Genomic DNA, 19,896 nt, shown 5'->3' with positions numbered 1-19,896 from the left:
CATATAAACGACACTAAAGATAAGCGATTTTATCGGCGCATACGCAATACACGCGACACGCTAGATCGATCTTTTATCGACTGTTTTAAAATACACAAGGTTAATGTAAATACAACAGCTGTGTGTTGTCATTTCCTATATACAAGAACTACGAAGTAGGAACGTTTGATACCGTTTAAATTACTTACTATTACTAGGATACATAATTAATGAAAACTACATGCACATTTTTATTACCGGACTGCCAGTGCCAACAAAAAAAGTGATATTTGAAACGGCATACTTCTTTAATAATTTGTTAGGCTAGGTTAGGATACTAAATTGGTACTCAAAAGCGCCCTTTATCTGATGATACCTAATACACTTTCCCTATAGACTTGAATGATAAAAGTCATTGAACATGCACAGAATTCATCATTCAGCCGACTCCGACACGCGACATATTGACATTGACCTCATTGAGTGGTACTCACTCTAACGTGAGCAACTGCGTCACTCTAGTCACAAGAAGAACAATGTATAATGCACTATGCAGACTGCAGACTGGAAATTTCTCTAAAATACCGAACTACCTACAATGCAATAAATCTGCCTCTATATGATGCGTTCTCGGTTTAGGACGGATTAGATTTTCAAGAGTTTCACACCTGAGAATCTAGAACTCAATTTTTATCGTTGTTGTAGCTTATTCAAATAAGGAATGCAACGCTGAATTAGTGTTGACTATTGGGACTTAAGTTCAAGCTTACGTTTATTACCGCATAAGAAACTGGGTAAGAATGTTAAAAAGTTCTCGCGTGATTTGTGTCTCTCGAACCGATTAGTTTATTCATTAATGGGTATTTTTATATTTAGAATCGATCAATACGGGAAGTTAATTAAATCGTTGGCGGTTCTACACCGCGCCCTCCAACCCCAACATTCCCAGGTCAATTTCATTTTCTCATTTTGTTTTTCATAAGCCTGTGGAAATATACTTTTATGTCTTTGCATTTATTAAATCTGATCATTTCCTGTATCACGTGTCTACTTCGATTTGAAGATATTATTTGGTTAATTTAACGATTCTTTTCTCGTGTACGATTATTTTATTAGTCTTACTTATTTACTAGAATTTTTTTATAAATTGTTTACTTACAGGAGTTTTTCCAGATCTTGTATTTGACAAATTGTTGTGTCCAATAACCATAATAAAACAAAACAAATGTACGTATATTAAAGTATAATTACTGGTAAAGGAACCATAGAATTGATTAAACTAACGTTATTATAATTAGAGTCCAAGATTTAGATTAAATTTCCTTAACAAAACCAGTACATAGATATCACATAATTAATACCAATGTTCATCGGCAATTCTACCCATCCACAGAAACCGAATCTCTAGAAAATAAATCTTAATGTTTCATTATATACGCTCTAAATAGACAAATACTAATTATAAATAACGAAGCTAATTAAAACCAGTTCTTTGTTCACGCGACCGGCTGATAAAAAGTGGAGAATTGGATCTAGTGCTCTTGAGAATTAGGTAAATAGTGCTTTCTACTAATTACTAAGAAAACGCAAGTGCTAAAGAGATAATTCAATACGGTTTTTATTGGGTGCTGGAATACTTTTGTAGAACATATTATAAACTGCATGATAATTATGTTTCTTGTGAGGGAAAGTATTTACATAGAACACAATATGTAAGTAAATATATTGTATAATCGAATGATAAATTATGTCTATTTGCAAGCCTTTATATTATTTTGGTAACAACCTACTACTAACAAGTACAGATTGAAGATTTCATAATTATTAAAGAGTGACATCATTTTCTTAATCCTAATATTATGTTTGATATGTTGTTTATCTCTTATCATTTCCTTTGTTAATGCGTTAAGTGTTTGTTGGATTATATTTTCTGTGTCACTCCACAAATATAACTTGACCTACTTGAGAAGTAGGTGCATATCGCGGAGTATCACCTGTGCTGGATAAAATTGACTTACTCATTCTATTTACCAAGGTTTCCATTTAAATATTCTCGAAGTATGGTTAACTGTTAACAGGAAAAAGTATTTTCTCTACTTACAATCTAACTTGGCTATAATTTCCATATGACTAATTTAAGTAAGTACCTTAAAATACAGACGGTGGGTGTATTTTATTGCAAATCTCAAGGATTTTCATTACATCTTTTTATGCTTACTTATCAATTTAATTATTTACCATCACATATAAAACTACAATAGGTAAGTAAGTTCATAATAAATGTTCCCTCTAAATCAACAGAGGTCGACGGCATTGTAATTAAGTCATTGACCGACTGAAAGATGGTTGGTGTAGACGAAATACTATATAAGTTCTAAGTACTAACCTTGCTTGCGGGCATAGATACCTTCTACAATTACATAATGGACATAAGGCTAGACATACATAAATAATATGTGCTTGGGTAATAGCAGAAAGCTCAGAAGCATTTTTTATACACTACCATAGAGCGAATTCATAGAGCTTTTTGTGACTTTAAAAGAGGTTTACAAATGACGTTTAACAATATACAAATTAACCTGCCTAGGGTTAACGAGAGAATCTCTGAAAAAGCCATAAGTTACTGACACTGCTGTAGGACATTCTATTTTATGAAATACAACATACGTATACCTATATAATATGTGGGGTACCTCTATAAATAGTACTTATATTTTATTTTAGCTCTCTTACTCCATAATTATAGGTATAAACAAAACATGCTTAATCATTTCATTGAATTTAGTACCTACTCAGGTATTTTAAAATATCTCAACTGAAATGTCTGAAATGGATGTTTACAGCCGTGCGTCAGTCGGTCCTTATCTTTGAAATTGCGATAACTCTCGTGTAAACTTCCAAGTGTTTGGAAACAATGAACACATTTGGAACACAATTAAAACTGCTCGAATTATTGCTGTTCAAGAGGCTAATTAATTTTATCATACATTGTGTAAAAACATATTTGATACGCGCACGCCGCGCCGGTTAGTAGAACGTAAAGAAACGAGCTTTGCTGCTCATTACAAAGTTATGCAAGCGCAATTAGGTATTTAGTAGAATTTTAAATTGTAAAAAATCCATCAAGCGTTACCTACTTCCATCGTAAGGATTTTGCTACAAAAGAGTAGGCATCAGGCACACAATAGATTCGAATGGCCGAGCCGAGGTCTTCGCTCTCATATTGTAAGGCGGCGGAGGTTTGTGTAACACCGAGCCTCCTGAATTCAGGCGCGTAAAGCTCCGGGCTGCAATCAACAAGTCTAGACTCGATCAATATAAGCAGGAAAGCGAGACGACAGTGCGTGCGAGCGAGATGCATAGAGGGCTCTCAGCCGTCTACCATTTCCATGGGCTTCACCCAGAGGTCCTTGTGTTAGATTTACGAGTCGCGTAATACATAGTCACTTTTTAAAGATCCAAATCGCGGCGAATAACGTACTAGGCTCTGATTGACGCATTTAATGGCACTTATTAATTAATCTGATAGCAGATACTTTAGATAACAAAACAAATACAGTGATCAGCTGATACAGCATTGAGGCCAAATGTATTTACTAGAACGTGTAAGTAGTATATAGTACGTATAAAAGTCACACAGTAGTTTTCCAAGTTTACATTTTGATAAATAACATTTTCACTTATACTATTCTGGTGCAATAGGTTTATACTTTACTTAATAGTAAAAGAAAATTATATAGTATAGTATAGCATTCTGTCTGGTACAGTGACTTGGCATAATCGTCCTGCCCTCTTAATGTGCAGAGGAAAATGACCTTTCAGCCTTTGCAGTATCGATTTAGGGTGACAGCTTCTAGCTGAGAATCCTTGCTTTCATATTCAGCGTTCGATTTTTACTGAGCTTTTATTTGAAGAATCATGTTGGCAAGTCTTTCTTTATAAAACTGATATTTCACTGCTTCTTAAAAAGTCCATGAATCAATCGCATCTATCTGAACCTTAAGTCAGTGGTATTCCCACAAGGAAAATAAATCGCAATACGCTACCGTCACGAGAAAATGCTACGAAGTACCAGGCGAATATAGAACTTAGGAGCTGAAAAGGTCGTTTGCTGTAAAGAGCATCGCGTAGCATATTCGTAGGCAAAGTGGTTCTCGTAGCTTAGCGTAGCCGCTACGCCGCGCCGTAGTAGGTGCCCTCCTAGTATCTCAGCGTGCTTCAGTCGAGTCGCCGAGACTTCTTTTTAAACAAAATGCAGTGAGTCGTCACGTGCACAGTCCATCGTCCTGAAACTGAGTATTTTTCTGAGCTGCCATGGAAATAGCACTCTTTCATTTGCATAGACAGTAGACAGCCTGCGCTCCGTAAAGGTTTTTCGGATTTTCAGTTTCAGTCGTACTACAAATAAAGTCACTAGAAAGAATCGTATAACTATAAAGATAATCTTAAACACTTTTAGCTTTGTTTCTAACGTATTAAATCTTATCCGCATAACATAATCCTGAACGGCTTAGTATGAACTGAAACTTACAGAGGGAAAGGTGGTCGACTGAAAAGCAGTGAAGCGGATTTTAAAGCTGGCTTGCAGCCTGCGCCAGTGGGTTTATCCAGCTTTAATTCTAATCTGTGGTATTGCCAAACCACTGTGCAGACTGATGCCCTCTCTGTAGCCTGTTCCTAGGCTTTACCGCAGACTAATACCTACTAGTTACTAGGCTAGGCTTTACACGTAACATGAACTGGATGGAGTGCTGTAGAGTTTGATGGAATATTAAAACATTCCACAACATTAGATTAAAATTTTTTTGAAATCTGTGTTTAAAAATTATTTGTTGAACTTTAAACATAACATAATTGGGATAACGAGTATGACCGTGTGTTCAAAGTTACTCTCTATGCCATTTATAAGTAGGAAGGTGTCCCTTATCACTATATCAAATATATGTGTGTATACTTATAGGTAGTCCATAACCTTATCTCTTTAATATCTGTTTATATTAAAATAATGTTTGTCTTCCCTTCAACTTTAACTTCCTGCGGTGTCCATAAACTGTTAGTTTGATACGTATATCACAAGGATATGTATATACTTATATAAAATATACGTGTAAGGAGATTTTCTTTTTCATTTTTTTCGGTAGAAAGGTGAATAATTATTGTAATTTGGAGAAATTGCCAGCATTTATAACATGCAAATGGAAATTAAGAATAAAAATAGAATTTTAAAATCATAAGTTTAATATATCGAAACTAAGTTACCAGGGCCATATAGAGCGCTAGTAGATAGTTATGTCGATTGACGTCACTCAGATATATGCGATAACTGGTGAGTAAACACAGAGAGAACACGTCTGCGATATGATATGACCAATACCACAATATCTGACTACCACCACACGTGACCACTCAGGAATATTGTGAAACTATTATGAAATTTCTAAATAATACTACTAAATCTTTGCTACGAATAGAAAATTTCCAATAACCCGACAAACTCGAACGTATCACCATCTGATATAAATTTTACTTATATGATTGAAAGCGCCATGGTTGCATTGTGACAGGCAAGCGGGACGGTCGGGTCCGCCGGGCGCTCCCGGGCCCCAACACGTGTTGGCCGCTGGCCCTTGCGCATAAAAATCCTTTGTGTCGCGTTGCCTTTTGTTAATAAGTAACCGTTGTACGAAAGCGCTTGAGTCTTTATAAGTTATTAAGTGATCTCTTATTTATTGATAAAGTTTTGGAATGTGTATACTAGAGTATAACATTACCTAATCTCTTGCCTTGTACCAATATAGTCATTTAAATAAAGTGTGCGGTTCTAGTGTATGAGTGAAGTGTATAATTATAGTGTGACGCAGCCCCTTTATAGGCGTGATAGAAGTTCGCCAGTCGCCACCGTCACACCCCAAACCTAAAGCAACAATCGTCGCGAGAATCTGGTGAGAGAATTCCAATCCCGATCTAGAGACCTGCTGACGCTGCTTCGGAAATACCAACTATCCGCACCACCGTAGTTTACCATCTAGACCCTTGAGGCACCTGACAGAAAGCATTCATTATATTTTATTAAAATTCAAAAAAACAACACACACACACACACGCACTCACGCCTTGTACTAATGTACTCCCTTGCGGGGTAGGCAGAGGTGCATTGCTGCACCCACTTTTCGCCAGAGTGTTATGTTAGTCCCAATGTAATAGGGGGCGGGCCTATTGCCATTTTACGGGCACATCCAAGACCTGAGAACAAATATCTGTGTTTAAACAAATATCTGCCCCAGCCGGGAATCGAACCCGGGACCATCGGCTCAGTAGTCAGGGTCACCAACCACTACGCCATTCGGTCGTCATTCAAAAAAATTAAAGAAAAATTCAAATTTCACAAGAAATATAAAAAATATGGGAATCTCTGTGACAAGGCAACTTTCGAGTTACTAAGAGAAAGAGTTAAACGTCTTGAAAAACAGTGCTACGATAGTTACATGAGTCGCATCGAAAATTCACTTCACACCAACCCGAAGGCTTTCTGGTCTTTTATAAAGAACAAACGTAAAGGGTCCTCATTCCCATCCACTATGAACTATCTAGGAAACTCATCTTCTTCTGGAGATGAAATAAGCAATTTATTTTCCTCCTACTTTCATTCGACATTTCTTCAACCGGAGCCTGATCAAAATGCGGATGGTGGTACTGTGGATGATGCGACTCCTAATATTGCGGACGTAAGCTCTATAGAAATAACCGAAGACGCTGTCCACAAGCTATTGAGTTCAATTGATCCCAATAAATCAGCAGGACCAGATGATCTACCAGCGATATTCCTCATCAAATGCTCAAAGTCGCTATCAGTCCCCATAGCCACTCTATTTAGAAGATCCTTAGCTGAAGGCGTAGTTCCTGTGATCTGGAAATCGGCTTTTATCAGTCCTATTCATAAAAAGGGTCCTAAAAATCAGGTAGACAACTATCGACCTATTTCAAAATTATGTTTAGTAGCAAAAGTATTTGAACGAATAGCCTATAATGAAGTCTACGTTTCACTTAAACTTACTTTTAATCACCAGCAACATGGTTTTTTAAGGCATCGCTCCACCGTTTCTAACCTGGTACTGTTAAATGAGTTTATTAGCAAGGAAATGGAAAGTAACAATAACGTTGATGCAATCTATACTGATTACAGTAAGGCGTTTGACCGCATCGATCACAAAATGTTACTAAAAAAGTTACTTATGGCTGGCATTCGAGGTGATCTGTATCGTTGGTTTTCTTCATACATTTGTAACAGAACTCAGGCAGTAGTACTAAATGGCTATAAATCTTTATGGACAGATATTCCGTCAGGAGTTCCTCAAGGATCATTGTTGGGACCTTTATTGTTCGTTATTTTCATAAATGACATAGATACTTGCTTCCGTTACTCCGACTTTCTCCTCTTTGCGGACGATATGAAAGTATTTAGAGTAGTTAATGACTCTCTAGATTGCTCTTTGCTTCAGGATGACCTTGATAGAGTGGAACAATACTGTCGCCATAACAAATTAGACATCAACGTATCTAAATGCTTTTCTATTACATTTAGTCGGAAAAGAAATATATATTTAAATAGTTACAAGCTGAACCACCAATCAATTTCCAATTGTTCCGAAATAAGAGACCTAGGAGTAACAATGGATTCCAAGCTTATCTTTGATACACATGTTCAAAATATAGTAAAAAAATCCTACAAAGCATTGGGCTTTCTTATTCGCTCCTGTAAAAATTTCAAAATGATGAAGTCCATAAAAATTCTATACTGCTCCCTTGTCAGGAGTAATTTAGAATACGCGAGTCAGGTTTGGAATCCACTATATAATGTTTACATATCACAGATCGAATCAATTCAAAGAAAATTTATTAAATACTTAGGTTATAAATTCAGAATCCCTAAAGGTCAATACGAATTTATGTGTAACAAATTTCATTTATTGCCCCTCTATATACGGCGTGACGCAGCAGACATCGCATTTATTTTAAAGATCGCTCAAAATAAAATTGACTGTCCGGATTTATTAGGTAAAATTAACATATTAGCCCCCGATCGTCAAATGAGACAAAAGACTATTTTACATGTACCAGTAGTTCACACAAACTACCGACAGAACTCATTTCTTTTAAGAGCCTCACGATCATTTAACTCCCTGACCAGAGAATACCCAGGTCTTGACTTATTTGTTAGTAACCCTAAAATGGCATACTTCTGTCTGACCGACAAATTCAGCTCAAAATTTGTTAAGTAGGTAGATATTTATATAGATATTTTGTGTAATAGGCACATTCACTTCATTTATTTGTAATCTCACTTTAGTTACGTAAAGTTATTATTTAAGGCTATTTTAATGTTTTTTACTTTTATTTATTACTATTCACTGAAATAAGTAGAACTTATTAGGCATAATGGCAATATATTGTTTCTTACATGTGGAAACTTGTAATTGGCTGTCTGTCTCATACTTTGCTATTTTTACTGATATCTCTAGCTGTAAGTTTTCCTTTAAATAAATAAATAAATAAATAAATAAATTATCATCCTTCCAAATGCTAAATTTGAAATGTATCTCAATTTCCCGAACGAGAGAATGGCAATATATTGTTTCTTACATGTGGAAACTTGTAATTGGCTGTCTGTCTCATACTTTGCTATTTTTACTGATATCTCTAGCTGTAAGTTTTCCTTTAAATAAATAAATAAATAAATTATCATCCTTCCAAATGCTAAATTTGAAATGTATCTCAATTTCCCGAACGAGAGTGGTGGTTACTTTCGAAGTTAGTTTTCTTACTCTAGTAACTAAGAAAAACGTGATGATTAATGCGTATTTTTTTCATCTCATATTGCTTTTATTTTACCATGTATTTATCCAAATAGCACAGTATCCAGCAGAATATCATTCAATGAATTTACCTTTAGTCAACAACAAAAAATCTCAAATTCTTTATTGCATGAACAGTGTGCCTAATGTATAATAAAAAAAAATATCTGTTCTATTTTGAAAAGGATTAATAATTAAACTAGTGCGTCTGTTCTGTATCCAAAAATATCTAGCACGACGCTTACACCATCTAGCAAAATATCAACGAATAAATTTAACTTTAGTTAGTAAATTAAAATATCCCCAATTCATTCATTCATTAATCCTGGACACTAACGTAGGTATCCTATTATACAAACACGTGCAGGGTTTAGGACCATAAACTAATATTTTTCCCACAGCAAACGTAATTCTTAAAAATAAGCTCTCTTTCAGACCGGAATAAAAAATTAAAATAAACTCCGACAATAGACCCATTGCGCTAAAAGAAACAGAACATCTGCAAGCCATAAAATAGACCCAAACTGAAACAATGGGGTAAAATTAGACAAAGCCAAAGTTGGTTAAACAAAATTCCCACATTGCAACAAAGATACTTTCAAATAGAATATAACAAAAATGTTATAGACAGAAACTGCACCCTTAAAACAATAGCTCACCGAAGATGTTAATAGAATTCTTTCAAGTATTTTTTTGACCTTGTTTGCTATATGGACCTTGCTTGTTATATGGAGAGATGTAGCTGTCTACATCAACGAACGCCATTCAAGGGAAACTGAAAAATGAACACAGGTTAAAATATAATAAAATCAATATATTAACTATTGCATATTGACATGCAACCGCTGCCTACATACGAGCCAGCTAGAACTAAATAATAAATAGAAGACAACAACCAATTTATTTTCCATCAATTATCGCCACCATTCGAAGACGCATACAAACACGGAATAAGTCTCATCAGTCCCGCCCACACTACCCAGCCCAGAAGTCACAGAGGCAAGGCATAGGAACGCTACAGGACATAAATATAGTATCAGACACAGGACCACTTCAGCCATCTTCAGTCACTACACTACAGCATCAGCACAGAACCACTTCAGCATCAGCATAGGACCACTCCAGCATCAGCATAGGACCACTTCAAAATCAGCACAGGACAACTCAGCCATCTACAGTCACACTACAGCATCAGCACAGGACCACTTCACCATCAGCACAGAACCACTTCAGCGTCAGCACAGGAACACTGCAGCATCAGCACAGGACCACTTCAGAATCAGCACAGGACCACTCAGCCATCTACAGTCACACACTTCAGCATCAGCACAGGACCACTTCAGCGTCAGCACAAGACCACTACAGCATCAGCACAGAACCACTTCAGCATCAGCACAGGACCACTCCAGCATCATCACAGGACCACTCCAGCATCAGCACAAGACCACTTCAGCGTCAGCACAGGACCACTTCAGCATCAGCGCAGGACCACTTCAGCGTCTGCACAGGACCACTGCAGCATCATCACAGGACCACTCCAGCATCAGCACAGGACCACTCCAGCATCAGCATAGGACCACTTCAGAATCAGCACAGGACAACTCAGCCATCTACAGTCACACTACAGCATCAGCACAGGACCACTCCACCATCAGCACAGGACCACTCAGCGTCAGCACAGGAACACTGCTGCATCAGCACAGGACCATCCCAGCATCAGCACAGAACCACTCCAGCATCATCACAGGACCACTTCAGAATCAGCACAGGACCACTCAGCCATCTACAGTCACACACTTCAGCATCAGCACAGGACCACTTCAGCGTCAGCACAAGACCACTACAGCATCAGCACAGGACCACTCCAGCATCAGCATAGGACCACTTCAGAATCAGCACAGGACCACTCAGCCATCTACAGTCACACACTACAGCATCAGCACAGGACCACTTCAGCATCAGCACAGGACCACTTCAGCGTCAGCACAAGACCACTACAGCATCAGCACAGGACCACTCAAGCATCAGCATAGGACCACTTCAGAATCAGCACAGGACCACTCAGCCATCTACAGTCACACACTACAGCATCAGCACAGGACCACTTCACCATCAGCACAGGACCACTTCAGCGTCAGCGCAGGACCACTTCAGGGTCAGCACAGGACCACTCCAGCATCAGCATAGGACCACTTCAGAATCAGCACAGGACCACTCAGCCATCTACAGTCACACACTTCAGCATCAGCACAGGACCACTTCAGCGTCAGCACAAGACCACTACAGCATCAGCACAGGACCACTTCAGCATCACCACAGGATCGCTCCAGCATCAACACAGGACCACTCCAGCACTAGGACAGGACCACTTCAACATCAGAACAGGACCACTCCAGCATTAGCACGGGACCACTCCAGCATCAGCACAGGACACAAGAACTACATCGGACACCTTACACACGGATCACTTCAAGCACCTACAGACAAACGGGAGCATCGGGTACCTACAGACACACGGATCACTTCAAGCACCTACAGACAAACGGGAGCATCGGGTACCTACAGACACACGGATTACTTCAAGCACCTACAGACACACGGAGAACATCGGGTACTTACAGACAAACGGATTACTTCAAGCACCTACCCCACAGACACACGTACTACAGCGAGCACCTACAGACACAGGGACTACAGCGGGCACCTACAGACACACGGATTACATCGGGCACCTACATACCAACAATGATTATGCCAAAGATGGCTTTTACGCTCTCCGAAAACCTATTTCCTACCTTTACCTATTCTCCTAGATTGGCTAATTAGGGTGCATACTCGGTCGATGATATTCACTTTCCTCACCTATCCTTGAGCGTGTGTTCCTCCTCCCTTCAAAACTGAGCGCCCCCCAGTAGGCGCGGCGATTTCCGTGATACAGGGTGACTCCTGGCTGGTGGGGTGCATTCATTCATTCATATATGATTGAAAGCGCCATTTCTATGCATTGTATTGGAAGCCTTGAGCGGGATTTTCCAGCTATAAACCTACTACTCGTTTACACTAGTCCACTGGTAGACATGGCGTCCCCCAAGGAGTGCCACTACACTGCCCTCAGTCTTCCTCATCCAGACACTATCGGCCACGGCACGAAGCATCCATTGAAGGCCTCTGTCTTAAATTTCCATATAGGTATTTCCATCCAATATTTATAAAGGTGAAAGTGCCGACATCACGTTACAAGATTTATTTACTACTAAGGTAGGTACTACTTAATCTCTTTTCTTTCTTCTATTCTTGATAAAAGTTAACGCCGTCATTTTCTCATTTTGTCGGATAAAAAATTTAAAAGGTGAACTAATTTGATCCCTCTAATCGAAGTTCCGAAATATCCAGTTACTGACAAGTTTGCTCTTCTGAATGTAATCTTGACAGCGGCTCCTAATAACTTCACAAACAAATAATTGAAAACATCACAAAAAGACGATCTATTTTTAGTCTTATCTTTTAATCAAGAAACAGCTGACGTCAACGGTTAATTTAAGAGTACAAATGAATTAGTCCTGCTTATTTATTATTTTTTCTGTTTCATATAAAAATATACGAAATAAAAACTAACGTTACATAAATAACCTGATTTTGACAATGACTTGGTACATATTGTACAATATTGGTACTTAAACGACCGAATGGCGTAGTGGTTATTAACCCTGACTACTGAGCCGATGGTCCCGAGTTCAATTACCGGCTGGGGCAAATATTTGTTTAAACACAGATATTTGTTCTCAGGTCTTGGATGTGCCCGTAAAATGGCAATAGGCCCGCCCCCTATTACATTGGGACTAACATAACACTCTGGCGAAAAGTGGGTGCAGCAATGCACCTCTGCCTACCCCGCAAGGGAGTACATTAGTACAAGGCGTGAGTGCGTGTTTTTTTTTGAGTGCGTGGTACTTATATCCCTATCATAATAATAATGATGATGAATTGATCACAGTATTCATGATCATGACCATCATGTCTGATGCTATCGACTGATCGCTTCACGGCGACGACTGTCCAAAGCCAAGTTGCTTCGCGATTTCTCCTCGCCTGTGACGCAGAACTCCAAAATAGATAACGTATTTGCGTCAAGATTTTTTTTCGGCGCTCGGTGTAAACGGAGCGCATACCACAAGGAAAGATTTCCCTGCGAAATATTTGGTGAGACTTATCATGAGTATATCTGAGACGAATATCACGCGGTCGGGTAGTGATCCGACCAAACGTCTCCAGCTTCGTGTCACACATCATCATAGCCTTGTTAACATAAACTTTCGCTTTCGGAAAGACCACAATGTCTAGCACAAGATAATGTTTCTGCTTAGTTTCCGTAATGCACCATTAGCTGCATTCTCTCGCGGCCTTCCCTCCACTTAGCGTTTGCCTCGCAAGCGTGTGGATGTGACACGTCCAGTGGCACTACGTGATGGATGACACATCGCGTGTTCTGAGAAATCGAATTAACTCGTGACAATAAACTACGACGCTACTGATACGGTGCTTAGGCACATTGCACTCGAATCTTTGAATTACTTTCTCAATTAATATTTCGCTGGCACGAACATCATTAGACTGTGTTTACAGTGAGAATGCTATTCTTGTATCATGAAATTCATGAATAAAGATAAAAATGATATCTGACGGGTAGATATTTAACTATTACGCAGCTGGATGCCAATTTGGTGGGTATTTGTTCCGAGCAAATATCACGCCCGGCACGCGGAAGGAAAATAAATCGTCGGTAACCATGTGTACGTGTTAAGAGTTTAGAGAATGAATGAGTCTGACCGTCACCTTGGTATGGGCGAGGCGTCGGAAAAACGCGAAATAACAAAAATAACGCGTGCATCCGCAGGCAAGGTCGATGCCGGCGGTATTTCTGGAGCCGCGGCGCGTCACAGCACCCGCCGCCGCCGCCGCCGCCGCCCGCATACGTGGCCAGCAGCCACTACCGACAGCATAGCCGCATCAATCGTGATTTAGTGGAATGCCAGTTGACAACGACTAGTAGGTGCCCAATGTAGAGCGACTAAACGATGCGTAGCAGAATCTGGAGCATCCTGATAGGTGAAAGAGTAAATGACGGGAGCAAATTTCTCAGCTTCGTCATACCATTATGACCTTTCGAAAGGTTGAGAATCTCTGGGGAAAACAGTCTAGTCGAATATTAATGTTCCGTTTCGTCCATATGGCAGCCGTTCAACATAGAGTAGTCACGCAGCGGCGAAGGCCGAGGACGCTTGTTCTATTATTTCGATGCATTCATTCAGATCCGTCCTCAATCGTCGGCCACACATTTGTGTTTGTACAAATAGTTTGGAACCTTGCATCCAGCCGCGCTCGGTGCGTAGTTCGCTGTGAGTCACGCGGCCACAGTCGCCGGTATTCGGCCATCGACCCACTTCGTTCGGCGCTGAAGCGCGCGACCGTGGCTTGAACCCTACAACTACACGCAACAAACTAACAAGCCACAAACACCAGCCAATGCGCTAATAACCACGAAAGGTCACTCATTACCACCTTACACTACAGTGGAAATGCCATGAAAAAGGCGGTGAACTAAATATTTAATCGTGTAGAGCTAAGCACCCAAGCAGCCTTGCATATGTAGAAAATGGTTAACCGATTAACTCGACCTGAAGGGCTAGTACGGGGCGCATTTAAGATGTGACAAGAGTTTTGCATCGCGGTCACTCACATCGCGCAGCCTCAAGAGCGAGCGCGACGGAGAACACTTATCACGTCTTAATAGCACCCTGTGCTACAGGGCCTGAATTAGAATGCGTATAAAATGTTAAGTAATAAGTGGATACCTCTAAATGGACAATCATTAGGCATAATTGATTTTTAAATGATGCTCGGTATCCGATTTCTTTGCCATTCGTTAATGATGAGAAGGGTTTGATTGAATGGTATTAAAAGCTACCAACGGGGATTAGGCCATGATAATTATATAGGGTATAGGCTGACCTGAAAACATTTAATTGAGACGCATTTTGTTAAGACAATGGTGTGACAGGATAATCAAACTTATTGAAGTAAATATTGTCTCGACGAACCTAACTAGATAATGAAATCCCCACCACTAATGTATGAATGAATGGTTCATCACTGTTCTTCAGCCATTGTTTAATATCGGCCAGTAATTTGCGTAAAACAACAAACAATCTGAGTTTGGTGAAACAAACAAGTTATATCCTAATACCTACCTATCTGTTAATTTAAACAAGCTAAAGTATGTACAAGCCCGATGTTATGTGGGCAGCTGATTAGCATACGGAAGAAATCCGGTCTCACGTTAAAAGTTAGGAAATAAACCAAACTTGTTGGATCACCAGTTCCCATATATCTAGTTTTGGAGACCTTTAATAATAAATAAGTACACTCTTAGTTTGATTCACACAGTCGATGTTTTTTTAAAAGATCGTTGGCTAAAATAGGTCTGTGGAAAGCCGTGGGCAAGATATTTAAATTTTGAGAGTTTATTTTAGAAAACCAAATTACGGATAAGTTAGTACTTTAATTATCGAAATATTGAATATATGTATGTTTGACAGGCTAGCGTCGCTGCTTATGGATTAATGGGTACCGTACGCAGGGTACGGTAGCTGTATGTATCTTCAAATATAACAAGGCATACTTAAATAAAAAATAAATCTCCTGGTATCGAAGAGAGCGGCGAGTGTTCCCGCCATTAGGGCGACTCGACGTGACTTCACGTGACGCCACGACGCAGGCGTTGCATCGTTATCGGCTTACTCTCGATCTAGAGGTCACTCTAGCTTTAAAAAAACATACGAGCCAGAATTGCCTTACAATCGGTACGTTTAATACAAGGAGATAAAGTCGTGGTATCTGTAGCAGCACCCGAAATTTAGTTTTTCGTTAACTGGAGTGACCCCCGTGTCGGAATGCTGTCGTATCGTACAGATATTAGGTAAGTAGAGCTCTAAATACTATTTGGTGGGTATAGTGAAGGTACAGTCCGATATGTAGCTCCATATTTGATATAAGTACTTAAGTAGTGAGGGTACAATCCGATTGCTCTTAGAATTATAATAATTATAAGTAAGTATGTTAAATTGTTGGATGATACCTGTCGATTAAAGCTAACGACGTTTCCTACAATTTCTCGTTGTATCAATCAGTAGGTCACAAAATTAAATAATTTAAGTACTTACTCATTAATTTTCAGTCATTTTAAGTCGTTTTTTGGTATTTCATAGGTACTTTACCTATCTACGTATGTAAAACCAAGGAAAAACGTAATTAAATGATGCAGTACCTACCTACATAGAAAACTATAAGTAGATAAATATAAGTGCAACAAAATTTTGCTTAGTCAAATAACTGACATAAGCATTATGTTAACGTAACGTAAACGTAGCTTCCTATTTAGGTATCTATACCTATATGTATGTATAACTAATATGTAAGGTAGGTGTATGTATAATTACTGTGATTTAAGTTACATCAGCATAACAGGTAAGTATAATAATATGTAATGAGACTCCCCACATAGGTTTCCAACTTGATATAGTCATTGTTGTAAACACACTTACAGTTCGGTACCTTGTCAAATTATAACTTCAGGAATTTTCTATTAAGTTACAGTGCTCCAAAATTGATAATGCGCATAGAAATCTTTGACAGATCGGTTGTTTTCGATTATGTGACACATGATATTGACTCCTATTTCTTTCGTTCAAGGTGCAAAATGCAAGTGTTTTTTAAGGCTCGTACGATTTAATGATTCGGGTGTGAAGATCTGCATGTGCATTATTAATTTTGGACAAGTGTACCTTCGGTGTGTTGTAAATAATATAGGTAAGTATAGATAAGTACTTATGAAATTTTATTTAGAAAATGTACAAAACACTTCTCGGCTACCCAGTACTTATTTATGTTCCTTGCCTCTATAGGTAATCTGTCCAAAGACTCCAAAGCCTGAAAAGTCATTGTAGAAAGATCGCTCGGTACCTAGTAAGCAGGTTCACCTTATTTACTAACAAAGTATGTAACTTAGTAATTTGACACAATTTTAAATGTTTAACTAGTAGGCATACTTAACCTTATTTTTAGTTGCTAACTGCTTAACTTATTTCACATTCACTATAGCAGCCAACCTTTTTTAAAAATCCTGAAATCCTCTTGTAGGATCTTTGATTTCTTGTTACTTTAAATACCAGCATGTTATTATAAATTTCCGAAGCGAAAAATAACTGATAGGTTCAAGGTTGATACCGATTATGAAATCTTCAGTCAATGTTTATGTACTTAGTTAAATATGATTTCTCACCTCAGTCTTCGTAATTCGATGTCGAGCTAACTTTACGACGGCAAAGTTGCCTTTGCCGATGGTCCTCTCGATGTCGTAAAAACCCACCCTAATCGGGGTTTTCGCATTCGCCGGACGATCCCGTTCCGCCATTGTTCAGTTTTCTTTTTAATTTTCACTTAAAAGACGTCTATAAAGCACAGTCAAAGTTCTAACATTAGTGTAATACTAAATTGAATACTAGAAGTACGGGTACACTGTTAAATCCATCCCACGGTCAGCTGAGCCCCGGCTCGCCAGTGCTCGAGGATCGAACTCCAGTCTTGAACGTCATTCGTCAAATCGGATTATACTACAGTAAACTATTGATAAATTCACACACGGCAGTAACTTCAATGGAGAGATGTAAATCATATCAAATGTGTAACACGCAGGTCCGAGGGTTCGTATTTTGTAAACACTGGCGCGCACTCAAAATATTTTGGAAACTGCCGGCCGTACACTTGAGGCAGTGCCGCGGAGCACGTTAATGTAAGTATAAAATGTATTTATTTACAGTGATTGATCGCGATCAGGCGGCGCGCGGTTCAGCAGTGCGTCACGCCGCCTGCTCGGCCGGCTGTCAACCGGCTACTGAACTCCGTACAATCTCACATAGCTGTAAGCAACTATAGCCAACTTGGGGCACGCGCTCTTTCAGCCATGTTGCGAGCTCCTGACGTCAGAACAGCCTGCCGACTGTATCGGTCGGCTGCTACCTAAATCATTGTACACGTGAACACACATAAACACAGCCATAATCCATGCAGGACAATCCATTAATCAGTCAAGACGCGGCTATTATGAGACGTCCCCAAAGCTAACGACCTGTGTCAGATATGGACTCGCCGACGACAACCGACGCGTAGCATTCACAAATTATAAGTACGTAGTTAGCTAAGTATATCGGTACATTGATGTTGATTCTGAAGGCAGAAATTCTAATTTTAACGCTGTCAAACTAAAAAAATTGCTAGCATAAAATGACATTTACGGAAACACTCATAGAGTCGAATTTTAAACAAAGAAATTAAGGTTTTGACGTCTCTAAATTTAAAATTTCCGCCTTCAGAATCGATATCATTATGTATCGTTTCTTTGTTAGTACACAAAACTCTTTGGCGTCATCAAATCATTTGTTATTGATGTGACATAAAATAAATAAATCCACAATAATCAATAATCTTTCGAGCTAGATAAGATTACTCTACGTTCTCTGTTGTAGACACTTTCCAAACCTTCTCGTTAGAGAAGTACTTATTCTCCTTGTTCCAAAGTCAGTCACTGACATGACGTCAATGCACTGTGTCTTCCATCGGTACACTAGGGTTCTACTAACACCAGGGTAGAACTGTTAAGTTTCAGGGATGAGGAACTTGGTCAGTGTCACATTTGATAATAAGTAGAATCTACATCCTGACCTTTATCATCAAAGTCACCATCACACATCCTAGTCAAGTAGAGCTAGACTGCATAAAACGTAGTTATAGTGCCACAAACTTATCTGTTCCGGTGAGAGCTCACGTAAATGTCTAATATTTCTTCATTCTATAAGATTTTAAGTTTGCTAGTAGTGGTAATTCGCTCTTGTGGTTTTTAATAAACCCATCTAATCTATATCACTATATAATTCATTAGTAAATAATGAGATATGTATCAATTTAGTTCGCTCTCACCGGAACAGATAAGTTTGTGGCACTGTACTTACATTATTTTGTACAAATCCTCTACTACCTTAGAAGTTAGAACATTATGTAAGTCGAACTTTAGCATTGCTCGCAGGTGTCTAATAATTATTTAGGTACATTAAAATTATCATCACTCACGCAGACTCAAAAGTATAAATTATCACCTGCACTGCACAGTGCACACCTATTTTATGGTTGGCTATTATTTGCAAAACAAGAATCGGTAGGTACCTGAAATAGCATAAGTATCAATAATGAAAATTATAGGAAAATTCGCATTCGAATTTTCAGCAACGAATTAAAAAGTCAAGACTTAAGGTGACTTGCACGAAACATATTTTAAGTAAACGTATTATTTAAATCTATTGCTCGCTAGCTTTAACAGTAGAGTGTCAGTGCAAGACAGCCATAGATTTAAATACGTATATTTCGTGCAAGTCAACCTTTGACCAAAAAGTCTTTGGTGACAAACAAAATTTATATGGAGAATTTAAAAAACACCCCCTGAGTCACCCCTTTTTGGGTTAGTATATTATACGGGTTCCCCTCATCTCGCATAATCTTTATTGACCAAAACTCATTTCGCATAACTCGTATGGTCTAAACTTTTTTGGCCGAACCATCACTTTGCCAAGACTTATGTGGCATAAAGCTCGTTTCGTCTAAAACTCTTTAGGCACAATCTTTAAACACCTAAGTTTCGTTTTTTCAAATTTATTTTTGTAAAGGTATAATATTGTTTTTCCTATTATTATCATAATAAATAATATATTAAGTATGTAGTACATGTACAAATTGCGATATTTTTCTCTTGCATCCTGAAAATCACGATATTGAATAATCAAAAGACGAAAGTGAAATGAATGACCATTATAATTATTACAAACGCCATTAAACCCCATGGGATTGAAACCTAAAGATAGGTGCGACGACGAGCAAAGCGAGGAGGAGCGTGTTAGGTGCACATGTTCGTCAAAAGCAAAGCGGAGTGTTTTCCACATAGTATAAACAGTACAAGGCA

At 38.7% G+C, this 19,896-nt stretch overlaps 1 protein-coding gene across 1 annotated transcript in view; it reads right to left on the bottom strand.

The window, feature by feature from the left end:
- Positions 1-17,816, bottom strand: part of LOC105388263 (serine/threonine-protein kinase SIK2) — a 51,420-nt gene extending 33,604 nt beyond the window's left edge. Inside the window, exon 1 of the mRNA XM_038113903.2 lies at positions 17,170-17,816. Coding sequence (XP_037969831.2) covers positions 17,170-17,301 — 132 coding nt within the window. The 5' untranslated portion in view covers positions 17,302-17,816. The remainder of the gene's footprint in view (positions 1-17,169) is intronic.
- Positions 17,817-19,896: the final 2,080 nt, after the last annotated feature.

This window comes from Plutella xylostella, chromosome 18, assembly GCF_932276165.1.
Source record: "Plutella xylostella chromosome 18, ilPluXylo3.1, whole genome shotgun sequence".
Taxonomy (NCBI): Eukaryota; Metazoa; Arthropoda; class Insecta; order Lepidoptera; family Plutellidae; genus Plutella; species Plutella xylostella.
This window is presented reverse-complemented; position numbering and strand designations above follow the sequence as displayed.